This window comes from Pezoporus wallicus, unplaced genomic scaffold, assembly GCF_028554395.1.
Source record: "Pezoporus wallicus isolate ANWC-B61680 ecotype Strahan unplaced genomic scaffold, APGP_CSIRO_Pwel_v1 contig_5787, whole genome shotgun sequence".
NCBI lineage: Eukaryota > Metazoa > Chordata > Aves > Psittaciformes > Psittacidae > Pezoporus > Pezoporus wallicus.
In genome coordinates, this window is record NW_026637253.1 from 1,722,666 (window position 1) to 1,739,318 (window position 16,653).

General features: G+C 37.3%; 1 protein-coding gene across 7 annotated transcripts in view; it reads right to left on the reverse strand.

Annotated features, from left to right (window-relative positions):
• Nucleotides 1–16,653, reverse strand: part of HERC2 (HECT and RLD domain containing E3 ubiquitin protein ligase 2) — a 107,298-nt gene that overhangs the window by 73,242 nt on the left and 17,403 nt on the right. For 4 of the 7 annotated variants that reach the window (XM_057404480.1, XM_057404475.1, XM_057404479.1 and 1 more), the window contains exons 4-11: nt 15,609–15,746; nt 13,529–13,603; nt 5,698–5,917; nt 4,007–4,107; nt 2,609–2,765; nt 1,616–1,726; nt 1,122–1,293; nt 367–540 (exon numbers count right to left, since the gene is read on the reverse strand). In XM_057404480.1, coding sequence (XP_057260463.1) covers nt 367–540; nt 1,122–1,293; nt 1,616–1,726; nt 2,609–2,765; nt 4,007–4,107; nt 5,698–5,917; nt 13,529–13,603; nt 15,609–15,746 — 1,148 coding nt within the window. The remainder of the gene's footprint in view (nt 1–366; nt 541–1,121; nt 1,294–1,615; nt 1,727–2,608; nt 2,766–4,006; nt 4,108–5,697; nt 5,918–13,528; nt 13,604–15,608; nt 15,747–16,653) is intronic. The other 3 variants (XM_057404478.1, XM_057404476.1, XM_057404474.1) reach the window with 2 other exon arrangements.

The following is a 16,653-nucleotide window of genomic DNA, read 5'->3' on the forward strand; positions in this document are numbered from 1 at the left end:
TTAACAGTTACCTTTTCTTTTTTTTTTTTTTTTTTAATACATCACACCCCCAACATTTATAAAGTCTGGTCTTGAACGTTTACTCTGATAAACACACAGAACAGCCCAAAATATGGCAGAATTAGCCACAGTGTTGTCATAAGAAAGGATGGTTCACAAATCACAGAATTATATTCCAAGTCTGACTGAAAGAACACTGATATAATAAAAGATACCCAAGTAAGACAAACATAGGCAACTCAAGGTTACTCTGTGAAAATTAAAAGGAAATCTGAAGACTCCTAGGAGTTGTTTTCCTTCAAAACTGAAAATCAGCTACACTTTTAGGAAAAATATCTTACAAACTTTGACATTGCAAACAGTTACCTTATGAGATGTAGGAGAGCTGCACTGTGGAGGCATACATGGAGTGGCTAGGCGATCTAAATGGGCCATGATCACAACAGCTGTTTGTCTCAGATCAATAGCTAGCTCATTATCCTGTGGTAAAGTCAGATACCTCAGAAAACTTTCATTTGGACTCAGAGGGAAAGTCAGGATCTAGAGGAGAAAAATGAGCAGTCAGAAGAACCCTCAAGGTATATCGATGACACTACAAATACAGATAGACAATATGTTTTACCCATGCTGAGTATCTGCACAAGCTTAAGAAAAAACAAGTTAACTCTGCACATCTTCAGCTTGCAGTAGAGGAAAATTCCAAACATATATATTGAAAATATAGTCAGATTGTGAACCTAACAGAAACCTACAAGCATAATGAAACTGGTTTACTATGTTTTATCAACCTCAATAATATTCACCAGGAGTCATAGTTCAATTAACTTCAAACACAACTAAATGAGTATGCAAAAAAGTTAACTGGCTGTATATCCAAGTTAATTAACACAAAATCATTAACTCTGAAACACAACATTTACCTCTAATTATACTACAACATTCATCCTCCTACCTCAAGAAACTCAAAACGTACGCATGAAAACCAAACAGTGGTGTATACACATCTTACATGGAAAACACTACTGCCAACTTTGTTCAGATAATTTTAAAATTGTTTTAGCCAGCCAAATTAAATTTGATACCAACATAATATCCTCAGACTATTTAGAAAGGGCAAGTACCTGAATCTCTTCCTCAGTATTGGGCACGTCTTTATTACATATTATACTTTGAAATCTCTGTAGCAAAGGTAGAAGGGGTGCACTTGTTCCCTGTGCAGATCGTTCATTGTCCGTTTCCCTTGTTCCATTATCCCAAAGTTGAAGCAACAACATAACTGCTGACAACATTTGGCTGAAAGAGGAAGTTCACATCTTTTATTAATAAGCATTTCTAAACATTTTTTTGGTTATCCATACAATTCACTTTCCACATTTTGAAGCTCAGCAAAAACAGACATCAAGGCTTTCCTTTTTAAACAGATTATCAATATAGCAAAAATGGGATTTTGCAACCTAGCTAACATAAGATCTTGACCACCACTGCCTTACTGAAAAAGTTCATATGCTTTGAACCATAATTATTACGTTAATCCCAAACCCATGAAAACTGAAAACAGGCACTGCTCAGGCCATTCCAATAGACAGTGATGTTTAAAAAACAGAGTGTTTCTCACCTTAATGTACCCCTCTGCACTGCCAGTTCTAGCAGTATGGCAAGTGCCAAGTGCTGGTCTTGTAACGGAATGTTTCCTGGCCCTTTGGTACTAGGAGCTCCATGTACATCTCTAGAAGTCAAACAGTATGTATTAAGTAAGAAGTGATTGGAAGCAATACATGGTTACCTACCAAAATCATCTACAACACACTAAGAACCACTAAACTTCCAGAAAAATATAAAACTGGTGATGAAAGCAGGTGTGAAGAAAAGCTGACACATTCCACACAAGATCAATTGTGGATTGATCTCTATTGATCTCTATTAATTAATAATTAATATAGTGGCTCTATTAATCATGTTGAAAACATGAAAAACTTTCTCACAGGTGAAATAAAAATATCCTTATAGTGGATATCATAAAGAATGTAGTTCCAGTATTCAAAAGACAATTTCTGGCAGCTATTGTAAAAATGTAACTTCAAGCTTCCTCAAATAACAGGGAAAGAGCAGGGAAGTGCTCTAAGTCCAATAGGAATGTTTTTTCCCCCTCACATGCATAGAAGTCTGCATTATTTGAGTATACTAGAAAGGAACAATTAAGTGTACACATATACTGTATTACAAAGAATTCTACATGCCAATACAGTTTACACTAATGGAACGTTATTTTTCAGTTAAGTCTACATGCAGTGATTCAGAATATTCAAATTCTTGTTTTCCTTAAACAGGTGAAGCTTTGGGTGACATGGTCTAGCGTGAAGTGTCCCGGCCCATGCCAGGGGGGCTAGAACTCGGTGATCTTAAGGTCCTTTCCAACCCTAACCACTCCATGAGTCTATGAATTAAATCATACTTAAAGAACATAATTTCCATAGCTCATGTATGAGCAAAAGCAAAAGCCATCTTTTTAATTTTACATCAATCATTACGCTTATACCATCAGCTGCTACGAGATACAAGTTTGCCATTTAACAGCTACTTCAGCAACGCTCAAAACAAAGAAACTTACCCAGTCACAACAGACCTTAGGAATTTAGTAGCTCTTTCCACCACTTCCAGCCATACAGAAGATACAGTCCCTTCATCAAAAAGGGATGCCTCCGGTAAAGCTCGTAGTGCATCAAGTGATTCCTGTAGCAATTCACTGCACAGGTCTGCATCTTCACCTACGGAACACAGTAATATTAGTTACATCTCCCGTAACACCCACGTGTCCTGGGTTCCGCAGTAGCAGTCATTTTTCTCCTTCTTGGTAGCTGGTGCAGGGCTGTGTTTTGACTTTTGGCCTGGGAACAGAGCTGTTTTGGTTTGGCCAAGGACTTTGTGAGTCTCATGCTCTGCCAAGGAGGAGGGGAAGCTGGGAGGAAGCAGAGACAGGACACCTGACCCAAACTGACCAAAGAGGTATTCCATACCACAGCACGTCATGCCCAGGGTGTAACTGGGAGTTACCCGGAAGGGCTGGGAGTCTGCAGGGTTGGAGGAGGTATGGGTCAGTGCTTGGTTGGGCTGGGGGGAGTAAGTTAGCAGCTGGCTGGTGGTGAGGTGATGTATTCTCTTCCCTTGTTATTTCCTTTATCATTATTAGTATTGGTGGTAGCAGTAGTGATCTGTGTTATACCTTAGTTACTGAACTGTTCTTATCTCAACGTGTGGGAGTGCATTCTTTTCGATTCTCCTCTCCATCCCTCCGGGAGTAGGGGGAGGGCAGGAAGGGGGGGAAATGAGTGAACAAGCTGTCTGGCTGGGTTTAAACCACCACAACAAGTTACACAATTTTTTGTATAGAATGTTTTGTGGATTTTTTTTTTTATGTCAAGCATACATGTTCCTTAATAATATGTACAAAGTTCTCAAATTTCACACAAACATTTCAACTGCAAGATTTCTGAACAGCTATCTGCTTCACAAAAAACATTCAAAAAGATGACAACTCTTAAACCAGCTCATTCCACTACGCATCTGCTGAGGAAATCAGAAGAGGAACTAGGGCTGGCTGGACAAAGAATGCGCTGCCATCTGAACAAACAGTGTTTGTTCAGACAAACATTCTGCCATCAGACAAGCAGACAGTATAAAGTGACACGTGACAATTCTGCCAACCTCTGCAATTTGACAATCACTGTCAAGTACCTGGCATTAAAACATATATTCTCTTAACGAAATACCAATTTGCCTTCGTAAGCATAAAAGGCTCCTAGCACAAAACAGCCCTGGATAGTGGCTTGGATGGCTTAGATGAGCAACAGTATTGCTTGGCATAGTACTACATAAACATAAAACACAATTATGCAAATCTATTTACAAATGTATAGTTCCATGCAAATACCTAATAGACACAGATGCTTTAATGAATCATCTGTCTTCTAATGAAAAATACATGCAATAAGCTATAAAGTAGACCTACCTGACCTCCAGGCTCTACGAAGGAACGCAAATGCAAATGAAAGTGCTGCTCGGGATCCGACTCGTGCAAGTCCTTCTACACCTTTGCCTACAGGTCTCGGGCTAAATAAAATTATATATACACTGGCTTAGTGTAATTTATATTATAATAATATATATTTATATTAGTAGTTATTTGTATAATTTGTATATTCAACAATTTTACAATTTAGCTATATGCATGCATATATAATTACACAATTTTCATTTGTAAAGAAACGTAATTGTATCTTGAGAATGAAGGTGGTCAACATCGAGATGTCAACAACAAAACCTTAACTTCAGCTGCCTGAAAGAACAACCAGTTCAATCCCCAACATTAAAAAGCTCCAGAGAAACAATAAACTAGACTGGCATAATTGACTGGCATCAGAAAGATGCCTATAGTTCTTCAGGGTGAAATTACGATCATATATTTAAGATACAAAGACATAAGATACTTCATGTACTCATTATCTACTCAGGAAGTTTATATTTCTAGATAATTTGGACTGCACAGATTATGCTTATAGGCTATTTCTTTATGAAGCTTCAATTACTAATAATTAATTCCATCAATTTTGTCATTTCTTATCTTTCCATTCAAGTGTCAATGTTATTAATCTCTCTTTGCAGCTTCTGCATTCGTGTGTGTAAGGAAGAGATAGCTTGAACTTTCATTAATACCCACTGGGCTCACATACATTTCTCTGAACTTTTCATGCTAACAATCCCATTAATTTAAGCAAGCATTCCTTTGTACTTAATGACAGGAGATTCCCTACTGCTCCCTCTCAGAAGGACACCAACAATTCTGGTTTTTTAATCTCACATCAAAAGAAAGTGAACTGCTTAAGACTTTTTCAAGAGAGAAAAATATTAAACTGGCATTTTTAGCAATCTGATAACTTAAATATACTAATCAAGCTAAACAAAAAAATAAAAGCCAGATAACAGATTATTGAGGAGAAAAATATCATTGTCAGAACTTCAAACACATAATAACTAATCATGATATTGTCTCCTTTCCTTTTAGAAGCTAGAGACAAGCACAAAAATTTCCCAGGCTGAACTGCTTATTCTGTCAGACAGCAACTTTGTTCAGCTACTGAATAGCATTCCTAATGCCTCATCTGACAGATTTTTCTATTTTTAGGTCAATAAGCTATCAGACGATTTCTTATTCAGTTAGTTCTCTTGAAACAGTCTCTCACCCAAGCTAACAAAAACTATGCTCAACTTTCATGTATTTGTATTTTTAAATTTATTATATGCCTTAATTGAACGAATATTGACAAAAATGTATTAATGTTATTAGAACTAAGTAACCTCCATCAGCATCATTTCTGAAATAAGCCTCTCCATACTTTTTGAGTAGAACAAAAGTAATACCTCAATAAAAGTATACTTATAGCTCAAAGAATAATATCTACAGCGATGTATTATAATAAAAAAACACTAGTATGAACAGAGACACTATAAGCGAGCATGAGCTGAAGAGTAAAACCATGCAGCAGGTGACAGCACATAAAACCACCTTAAGAAATAAGACGAGTTTCTTTACTGCTAATGTTTCACAAGGAGGAATAAATCACATTAAGCTCTCACACACAGGTTGATAACCTTTCTATAACTTTCCTTAATGTATTAACTTGTTCATGCTTGTGTCATTACCTTTTCTTATCCGCAGAAGGCAGAGGAATACTACTGCTTTTCCACTTAACTTTGACATTCTCCTGAAGAACTGCTCTGTTCAATGCAATGAAATATCGCTCCAGGATAACCAGCCTCTGCTTTATTCTCATAGCTGAAAGAGCTGTTGTAGCTGTTTGTGTGGCCAGAGTTTGTTGTTCCTTCACTAGTACCTGAAGGCACTCCTTCAACTCATTCACATCTGAGAATCAAAGACAGATATTATTTTCTGGGTGTTTATCTTTGTTATATATAGTATCATGAAAAAATCAAGACAAATTGAAAACTGCGAACCAACCAAAAGTCTGAACTTCAGAATCCAGTGAAACTCCCTGCTTCCATATTTAATGTGCACATTTCTAATCCACAGTATTTAATAATCACAATCACATTTAACAAGTGTTTACACAAAGGTTATAATCAAAACACATCAGAACCCTCATATTTCTTGTCTACAATTAAAATGTCACAGGAAATACTTACGAGTTTCAAAAAAAAATTCTTATCATCATCCAACCTCGGAGTCAGACTTCTCTTAAGTGCAGGCAACAACTTCGCAAGTCCTCACAAGGATATGCTTTCATTTTGCACTGATACACATTATCTTAAGTTGCTCAGAACTTATAAAACTACTCTAAGAAGCTCTAGGATCATTGCCAAGAGCTGCTAAGTTTCTGAAACAAATAATGTCATAAATTTAAGATGCTTGCAAATGCTATTAGCAAATAAAAGATCTGACTTATATTCCAACGCTAGAGAATTAATTCTTCAGTAACCAGAAAAAGCAGTCAATAGCTCAACATACAGATTTTAAAACAAGTCTGGAAATCAGTTACTTTTACATTCTCTCTAACAACTTTACCTTTATTAAGTGTTTCAAAGTTTTGTCCCTACTATGCAACGCATCTCTGCATACCCAGCAGAAAATTCAAACGGCCTTCTCTGCCACTGGATTGCACTGCACAGCCACTTAGTTTGTTGTCAGCCATCACCCCAGCCTGTTTTCCACATTGCTATTCACATTTCACCATTTCATAATATGTTAGATTATTTTCCCTGAGGCAATTTACATCTTTCCACCTAACTATGAGGTCCTTAGTATAAAAGCCCTACAAAATTCCCTACAGAACTCTATAGCACAGTCAAAAAATCAACAAGTTACATACATACAGCTACTTCAAATCAAAATGTAAAGTAACCCATAAATAAAACAGATGCTTGCCAAAAACATGTTTGATTTGGCTTTTATAATGTCCCTTAACATTATGGCCACATAGAAGTCTGCTCAGAAGGTTTAAAGGATGACTGCTTCAGTTCTTGCTAAGTAATGGTTACTCTGACTAAGGACTTTTTGAGTCTCATGCTCTGCCAGGGAGGAGGGGAAACCAGAAGGAAGCAGAGACAGGACACCTGACTCAAACCAGCCAAAGGGGTATTCCATACCACAGCACATCATAGAATCATAGAATAGTTAGGGCTGGAAATGACCTTAAGATCATCTAGTTCCAAACCCCCTGCTGTGGGCAGGGACACCTCACACTAAACCATCTCACCCAAGGCTCTGTTCAACCTGGCCTTGAGCACCACCATGGACGGAGCATTCACAACTTCCCTGGGAAACCCATTCCAGTGACCCACCACCCTAACAAGAAAGAGTTTCTTCCTTATATCCAATCTAAACATCCCCTGTTTAAGTTTTAACCTGTTACCCCTTGTCCTGTCACTACAGTCTCTAATGAAGAGTCCCTCCCCAGCATCCCTATAGGCCCTCGTCAGATACTGGAAGGCTGCTATGAGGTCTCCACACAGCCTTCTCTTCTCCAGGCTGAACAGCTCCAACTTTCTATCTTCATACAGGAGATGCTCCAGTACCCTGATCGTCCTCGTGGCCCTCCTCTTGACTTGCTCCAAAAGTTCCATGTCCTTTTTATGTTGAGGACACCAGAACTGCACACAATACTCCAAGTGAGGTCTCATGAGAGCGGAGTAGAGGGGCAGGATCACCTCCTTCCACCTGCTGGTCACACTCTTTTTGATGCAGCCCAGGATATGGTTGCCTTCCTAGGCTGTGAGCACACACTGAAGCCAGCTCATGTTAAGTTTCTCATCGACCAACACCCTTAAGTCCTTCTTCACAGGGCTGCTCTGAATCTCTTCTCTATCCAACCTGTAGCTGTGCCTGGGTTTGCTCCAACCCAGGTGTACGACCTTGCACTTGGTATGTCATCATGCCCAGTGTATAAACTGGGGGCAGCTACCCACAAAGGCTAGATCACTGCTCGGATCCACCCGGTTATCGGTTGGTGGGTGGTGAGCAGTTGTATTCTCTTCCCTTGTTATTTCCTTTATCATTATTATTGGTGGTGGTAGCAGTAGTGGTTTGTGTTATACCTTAGTTACTGACTGTTCTTATCTCAGCCCATAGGAGTGACATTTTTTGAAAGAAGTAACTGAAGTTCCAGTATACCTCCAGGTTGATCCACCTAAAATTTTGTTTCATTAAATAGCACCATTTTGAGGGAAAAAGCTGAATTGTGAAGTGTCAGCATTACTCAGAATACTAAAGTAAAAGCTTCTACAAAATACAAACTACATGCTCTCAGGCTGCTGCTCTTATCTTAGGTGTGCCATAACCTTTACTTTCTAAGCAAAAATGCAAAAAAAAAAAAAACATCTTGTACCTCAGGGTATCATAGCAGAACATACCAAGGACATGACATGGCAGTTTCATGATCACTCCCAACAAATCAACAGAAGAGATAAAAAACAGGGTTTTTTTTCTTCCCTCCCTGAACACGAAAGCCCTATCAACCTGTAAGTACCAAGAGGATACAATGAAGTAAGAAATGATCATACTTTCTGCTTTACAAAGAGACTTTTCTTAACATTGTTCTTTTTGGCAAGTGATTTCCTTCTGCATATTCATTATGGTCTATTTTTTCACTATCTATACAAAAAATGAAAAAATCGTGGGGGGGGGAAAAAAACACAAGGCAATTTAACACTTATGTTTGAGGGAGAGAGTCTATACTTGGTGCTAAAGAAATCAAGCCCTAGGTGCCAGACTCAGCACAGTCTATAAGGTAACACAGAGCCACAGCATTCATCATCCCTTTCTAGCTGGTAACTAATCTAAATGTGGACATGCTCTAAATTTATTTCTGAGAGTTGAAGAATTAGATGGAAAAGTCCTTCATTTCAAAATAACACACTTATTAAACACGTTATGGGGACTACTAGAAAGAAACACTTGGGACAGACAGAGCCCACCTACGATTCTCCAGCAATTACTTTACAGGGAACTTTCGCTAGAAGTCTATAACTACATTCAAATCACTTCGGATCAGCCACAGGACTGCCACTATTAGCATTCCAACCTTTCTGATACAATAGGTGACACAAACCACTGTTAAGAACTCTGACTGCTTAGAAAACAGAATTAGAAAACAGAATCCTACAGAAGCACATAGAATGTGCACACACCATGCAGCACCAGTTGAAAGCTGGCCGTCTTACACACACACAATATTGTGTCTCTGCAGGAAAAAAAAAAAAAAACAACAAACCAAAAAAAACAGTTTCATAGCAGCACCTAAATATTAATTCCTAAAGTTTCAGCAACATACACAGGATAGCCTGTAAGATAACACCATACTCAAATGATCTGATAGGACAACTTGCTCATTTGACAAAAAAAATTAACATTATTGTGGGTTCCAAATACCTCAAAGATTCAATTGTGTTTTAATACAAAAATCTGTAGTTTCACAAACTATGGAATGCTTCACTAAACTAAACAAAACTTCACAATAGCACTTTCTAAAGTAAATGATTTCAAAAGCAAGCTACTTTGCTTTCCTGTCAATCAAGTCACCATCAACAAATAAAGTCAAATTAAGACAATACCAAAACTGTCTCCACTTTTTATGAGGAAAAAGGGCTAAAAAGAGCTCAATTTTCAAGTGACTGGCCCTAAAAATCACAATTTTTATATTCAGAAACTAGCAATATTAAGAACTGTTCCTTACAATATACTGTTTTCTTAACAAATGCATGCAAAAATATTTTTTCTAATGGAAAATATCATTTACCGTCTATAAGATTCAAACCATATAAAAATAACCTGCATGAACCACAAACTTTATTTTAATGAATTTAGTTATAATAAAAATCTTTTCTTTCCCCCTTCTCACCTTGCCTTCACTATCTCAAATGGCTACAACTTTAGGAAAGCTTTCCACCAAAATTAAATTATTCCACTCATATATTTTATACATACTTCTTTAGTATTTCAAAAATGTAAAAGAAAGCTTATAGGCAAAGCACAGTAAAGGCTGGAACAAGTTATAGTAGTCCTATAACTCAGGACGTTCCAAAATTGAACCAAGGACTGTCTTGATTTATTAAAAGAAATACTATTTTTAAATGAGATGTATCTACACATTTTCCCACTTTAAATCTTCTCTTATTCCATAAGTAAAATTATCTTTACAAAAATTCAGTTCATCTTTAGAAAGATTTAAATATATCTGGGAATCAACCTAGTGAAATTGACTTCAATAAACCCTCAAGTCTGAACAACACTACCGATGAGCTAAACACTCTGAGAGAATAGCTTATTAATAGTAACGATTCAAATTTCATCTGAGAAGGTTACAGGGAACCCTTTGCACAAAACTGTTCATATGCCACTATGCCAGGCCCTGGTGCTAACCATCCCTTGCAATGCTTTGCTTTGTCAGTTATTTTACAAAGGGTGGAGCCAGATTATTTACTTAATCCATACCTAGAACGTAAGCACTGAAGTCATACCATAAAAGTTTAAATTCTCAAACTAACATTAGCAGAATACTTGTTAATTGACAACTACAGTCAGACATGTTTCTGGCTGCAATAGAGATATGGAAGGGTTTTAACATCTTCTGTTGTAATTTATCACATCTCTCCCTCCCCTCAGCAACTAAAATAACTACACGTCTTCACTTCTTAATTCACCCTTCCAGAAGTTCTCTGCATTAGAAGGAAAAATACCAGTAGTGTTTAACCCAGGTCATCTGACAGAGTAAAGAAGTGACATGTTATTTAGGTAAGCCAGCAAAACTGGGGGACAAAACAAGTAGCTGAAGACAGTAGCTTCTTAAACCATCTCAGCCACAGCCAGAACACCAACCTGACATGAGTCTAAGACAAGTAGACTGTCCAACAGCACATTTGCTCCTGTCTTACTTAGCAGCTGAAAAACAAAAAAAAAAACACAACCACAAAACCACACAAACCCAAAATTAGCCCACACTTAATGGTTTCTTCACACTTATTCCATCAGCCCTTGCAGGGAACAGCACAGGCTTGTAACTGGTAAATTAAGGGCCTTAAAAATGCCAGTACCAAACTGAAAAGTTTCAAGAACTTCAGTTGAGTCACAAGCTTTATTAAAAGCAAATAGGGATGTTGCAGTGTGGGGAGATTTCAGACTTCAAAAATCAAAAAACATAAGAAACAGAATTTGGCAAGAATCTACTGTTATAATGAGCACACATTCCTGCCAGCAGCATAACTAAGGTGCTCGAATTTCCTAGAGATTATTATATTTTGTCTCTTCTTTCCCCTTCTACTACATGTCATTTCCACTGTACATAGATAGACACTGTACATAAATAGAGTAGACAGAGGATGAAATTGGCTTGCCTTAACAGTCGTTTAATGACCCTGCAAAAGCCATTGCCACAGAATGACTGGATTCTTAAGTCAGAGGGAAAGGCAAAAATATAATCACATACACACAATTTTCTTCAGAAACAAGGCTAAATATGATCCAAAAATTATTTTAAACCCAGAGAATGTAATTCCTAAAGGGCATTTAGCTTTCAGCTTCCTTCTGTCTGCTCCCCTATTCAAAAGATGAGCAACAGCAGACCTCACCTTATTAGTATTCAGCAGGAGCAATAATGAATAGTTACACGCACATTCAGAATGCATCTCACTATGTGGCTGAGTACTTAACTTTCTAAGTTTTGTATCATGAGCAATACTTAAGTTGATGCTCAAATACCCATGCATAGAAAGAAATAACAAGAAAGGAGACCCGTGTTTGTGTGTAAAAATACACACATACACATACCTCTTAAGAACATAAACAGCAGCCAAACAGATACTTGGAGCTGGACAACAGCTTTCAAGTTGGGGGCAGGGTAAGAGGCGAGTTAAAATCTGTTCCAAGTGGCAAGAAAGTAAAAGAAAAACACAGGGATGAAGGAGTTCTGAGAAGGAAAATGCAAAACAGAGGGCATCCTTTGACTAAACCATTCTCTTATTAGCCCTTCCAAAACTATATTTTAAAAGTATTGATCAAGAAATTTTATTAAAATAGGAAATGTCACCATAAAGGATATTAAAACCAGACTTTTGCACTGCTTTCAATTGTGTAACCACTAGTTCCCAGCCCACCTTACCTTCCCTGGCAGAAAACAGGGGGGGGAGAAGAAACAAGTGTTTACAAAACCTTCTGTATGCAAAGAAGTTTAATGAGGTAAGATTTTCAGTGAGGAAAAGACACAACTGGGAGCTGATTATGACAGAATTCTTAAAACACAAAAAAACCACCCCACCGGTGCTGGGGAAGACAAGTATGGAACAAGCACTCAGTGCCTCTTCCAGCATAAGAACAGAGCATTAGGTGAAACCAACAGATGCCAATATCAAGTCAAGGACTAGGAGGAGATAATATTCACGTAACAAGCAGGTGAATTACAAAGCTCCTTGCTACATACATCTGTGGATGCTAAAATTTAGCAAGTTTAAAAAGGGACTAGACAAATTAATGGAAAAAAAAAATCAACATCAGAAATTATTAAAGCCTGTTAAGTTAACGCTAAGCACACATATGCTTCAGCAAAATAAAAAGGGAGGGGATCTAAGTGCACATTCTTATTCCCCCATACCACCACCTCTGGCTCAAGTCTATATGCTACAAATAATGTATCATAAACACAGAACGCAACTATCCACTTGTCTACTGCTATTTATGCTGTTGCAGTCAAGACATTCCCGACAGCAACAGCAATGTGGGTTAGACTTTTGGTTTGACTCAATAGAGCCAACCTTAAGCATATGATGACTAAGAAATGCAAGTTAAGTACTGCTCTATTTTCTGTACATTTTGTACAACTGCTTTAGGAGTTTCCTCTTCTTCTCGTCTCCCCATATCCATGGTTGAATACCCAGACTTCTCTCAAGATCATGTAAGATGCTAAAGCCAAACATTTTCAGAAAAGAAAACTGCTGAAAGTAGTAAACCAAAATTTTTGTGAAGAATCAGAAGAAATGGCTAATGAGCACATAATTTGGCAGGAACAGGATAGGGGAAGATGTTTTAAAGCACCATTAATGTCAAAAATAATGCCTGAATAGTTCAACGCTGACGGTTAAGAGCTGAATAAGAAATGGATGAACACTAAGATGCAAGAAAAAAGGAAAACCAACTGAAAGCCATATAATAACTTACCAGTGTATTTATTACTACTTAACGCAATTCTACAGCACTTGGCCTAAGACCATTCAAAAAAAAAAACAACCCAAAAAAAACTATGACCCCTTTGCTCTGTTATGGCAGAGCAGTGATCTCAGCATAAATCAGAATTAAAGGAAAGCATTTTCCTCCCCTGCCAGGATGACAAAAAACAAGCACAGGGCTCAGGAAGGGGGACAAAAAGTACTGCTTCACAGCACAATTCAACAATTTCATGAACAGGTTTTTGTGTGTGATCTCAAAATCTCTCAGCCCTCATGGGGTAGGGATGTCACAAGACCCACTGACCTGGATTAGCCTGCTGAAGTTCAAGAGCATGGTCCTCCACACTTCTTGGCAAAGTAAGATTGTATTGCAGCACTTCTAAAACATAAATACATACTGTCTAATATCTACACACTAATCTCACAATGTAAGACTGTAAATCATTAAAACTGTAGAAAAAGTTCAGGGAATTGACCTGAAGCACAGACTTCAGACACCTCTTCAGTTCTTTTTATAAAATAACTCCAAATTATACCTTACTTGTAAAGATATGTAAAACACTAATGAAAACAGAGTAAGTCTTTAATTCTTACTTGATCAGCAGCAATATATTTAAGAAACAATTCTTTTCAAAATTTCCTTCCTGCTTTTGACAGGCAAATGTTCAAAGGTTCATTTTATTTTTATGTAGGATGACAAAAGAAAAGCTTAAAACTGTTTTCCACATATTATGAAACATGTGAAGTATCCAAATTGATTACCTGTATTTATCTTTAATTAATTACCAAGCCACAAAAGCTAAAGTGGCTCAATAGCAACTGTTAGCCATCTCTCTGACAAATACAAAAGTTACTTACAATCATGTACAAAAGATACCTGTAACATTTCTATAAATAAACTGTGTGTTCATAGTGTTAAGGATTCATATGTCACAGCTAGGTGATGCAAACTTCAAGAAGAAATGGTAATGAGGACCAAGGAATACAAATCTATTAGACAAAGTCTTTATAAGTTATTTCTATAATAATTATCTATTTGTGCACTAATAAACCACACTATATATAGGCATTAAAAATAAACACAAGGGAATAAGTTATTTCTTTTGAAAACTTCAAACACACATACATCCTTTTTTTTTTTTAAACAACTGTTTTTTCAATTTTTAAGAAATAATTGAAGGGTGAGCTTAAAAGCCAGCTCCTGTCCCCAGCATCTTGGTCAGCTGGAAGAAATTTGGTAAGATACTCACCATTTAGATTTATATTTGTTAGATTTATTTTACTCTTCAGCAACAAACACTGAATAAAAACACAAAACAAAGTGACCTTCAGCTTACATCTCTTCAACATATTCAATTCTCACTCCTCCTGCCACTGTAATGGCAATTCTTTTCATTCTTCCTACGCTGCAAAATTCTGTCTAGAGTGACAGCAAGCCCATCTGTCCTCCTGTCCTTAAGAAAAGGGAGCAAGCTGGCTGGCACAGAGCAGAGGACAGAAGACTGACAGCTGACCTGTGGCTCAACAGATACAAACAGCTTCCCTAGCAAAAGGGGCTACACAGACGCAGATTCTGGCACTGAAGAGACAATACTTTTTCCAGGGATCTTCAAGAGGTTCTGGGTGAAGGGAAAGGAAAAGGGGCACAACTGATGTCTCCAAAGTTTGCACATGCCAACAGCTGAATAGAGCAATGTCATGCACCAGAACTGTAAAACAAACCACTGAAGTGAAGCTTCTCTGCTATTTCTAACACGGACAATGGCAGACAATGAATTGCTGCTCTGCAGTAATAAACAGTCATGAACTTCAACTGGCTTCAGTATCAAAATCAGTATTTCATAGATATGAAGACATGAACACAAACCATTTTTCCACTGCCATCACACATGATACTACTGTCAGCAAAGGTCAGTACAAACAGTTAATTGAATTAACCATTTTAACCTTCCTCCCATGATTCACTCAAACTAAGCTACCAGACCATGAAATCAAAAAGATCTATCACCTATTAAACCTTTACTGCTTGCAGAAAATTCAGGCTTCAGAAACTAAGCAATTTAGTCTCAGCAACTGAAAAGAAATATTCTGAAGACATCATAACATCTCACCATATGACTGCATTTGTTCCAAATCAGTGTACCATTCCTTCAAGCAGGATGAAAGGTAGAAATTGACTCAAGTCATAAGCCTAATGAAATCTGAAAGTAATTACAGTAAATGTTTAACTTCAATCACAGTTAACTACTTATCCAACTTACTCCACTAACAGATGCATCTGTCAGCAAGTATACGTGACCCAGTTACTTCTTGATGATACAAAAGTAGTGATCTATATAGAATACATAGTGCTTCAGTGAGAATAACTGAAACAACTGCAATACCTGGTTGTTTGCCCCAAACCCAACTCTCAACAATTGATTTGGCCCTGTAAGTGGGCAGTGGAGCCTCTTCTTCATCTTTCTTTTCTTTGTCATTTTGCTCTTCTTTCTTTGATGCAGTTTGGCATTCAGTACTATCATCTAAAGAGAAAAAGAAAGAAAAAAAAAAAAAGAAAAAAGACCAGTTAAGCTAGTTCCTCCTTGAATTTAGTTGTAGGTTAGAAATGTACAGGTGAAACATTCGGCCCACAAGTTTACAGCAATATTGTCTATCATTACGAGTACAGGGTGTGGAGAAGTAGTATTTTACCATGTTAACTGTCAAAGGTGCTAGGCCTCATGTTACGTTTCATAAGACAGTGACCTTATAATCCAGAAGTCACTGCTGTAACCTCCAAGGGAGGATGAACGTTTAATATCAATATCATCATGGAAGATTTGCAAAGGATTTGCAATACACAGTGTCACAAAGGATGCACTTTCAAAGGATGAACTTTAAGTAAGATTTTGTTCTCAACTTATCTGCATTTCTGCACTCTTTGTTTTCATATTCCATTTCCAACACAGAAAAAGATGGCAACTGCCTTAATTTCAAAAACAAGGAGCTATATACTGACATTTACACTAATTTTATGCAGCCATATTTCAATATCTGTAACATTATCTAACATCTTATTACAACAGTTTCAACATCTGTAACATTATCAGCAAGTAAAGAAAATAATACCATCACTTTCTGCCCAACCAACAAAAGATCATTTCAACATTTTTGAGATTACTATCATAAAGAGAGAGAACACACAGTCACTTATCTCTGTAATCAAGGGCTGCATGAAAAGTCCCAATTTTCTAAGCACAGTAGAACTACACAGCTGGAAGTCTCTCCTTATTCATACTGGGGATATGGATCTCCATAACCATACCTCCCATCAGCTCAATGCACAAGACTGCCTTGCAATTAAGGGCCAACATGGAAACTCCTTTCCTCACCTTGATCTTCTTTTCTAAAAATATCCCCAAAAATTTCTCATTTGCAACTTGCCCATGA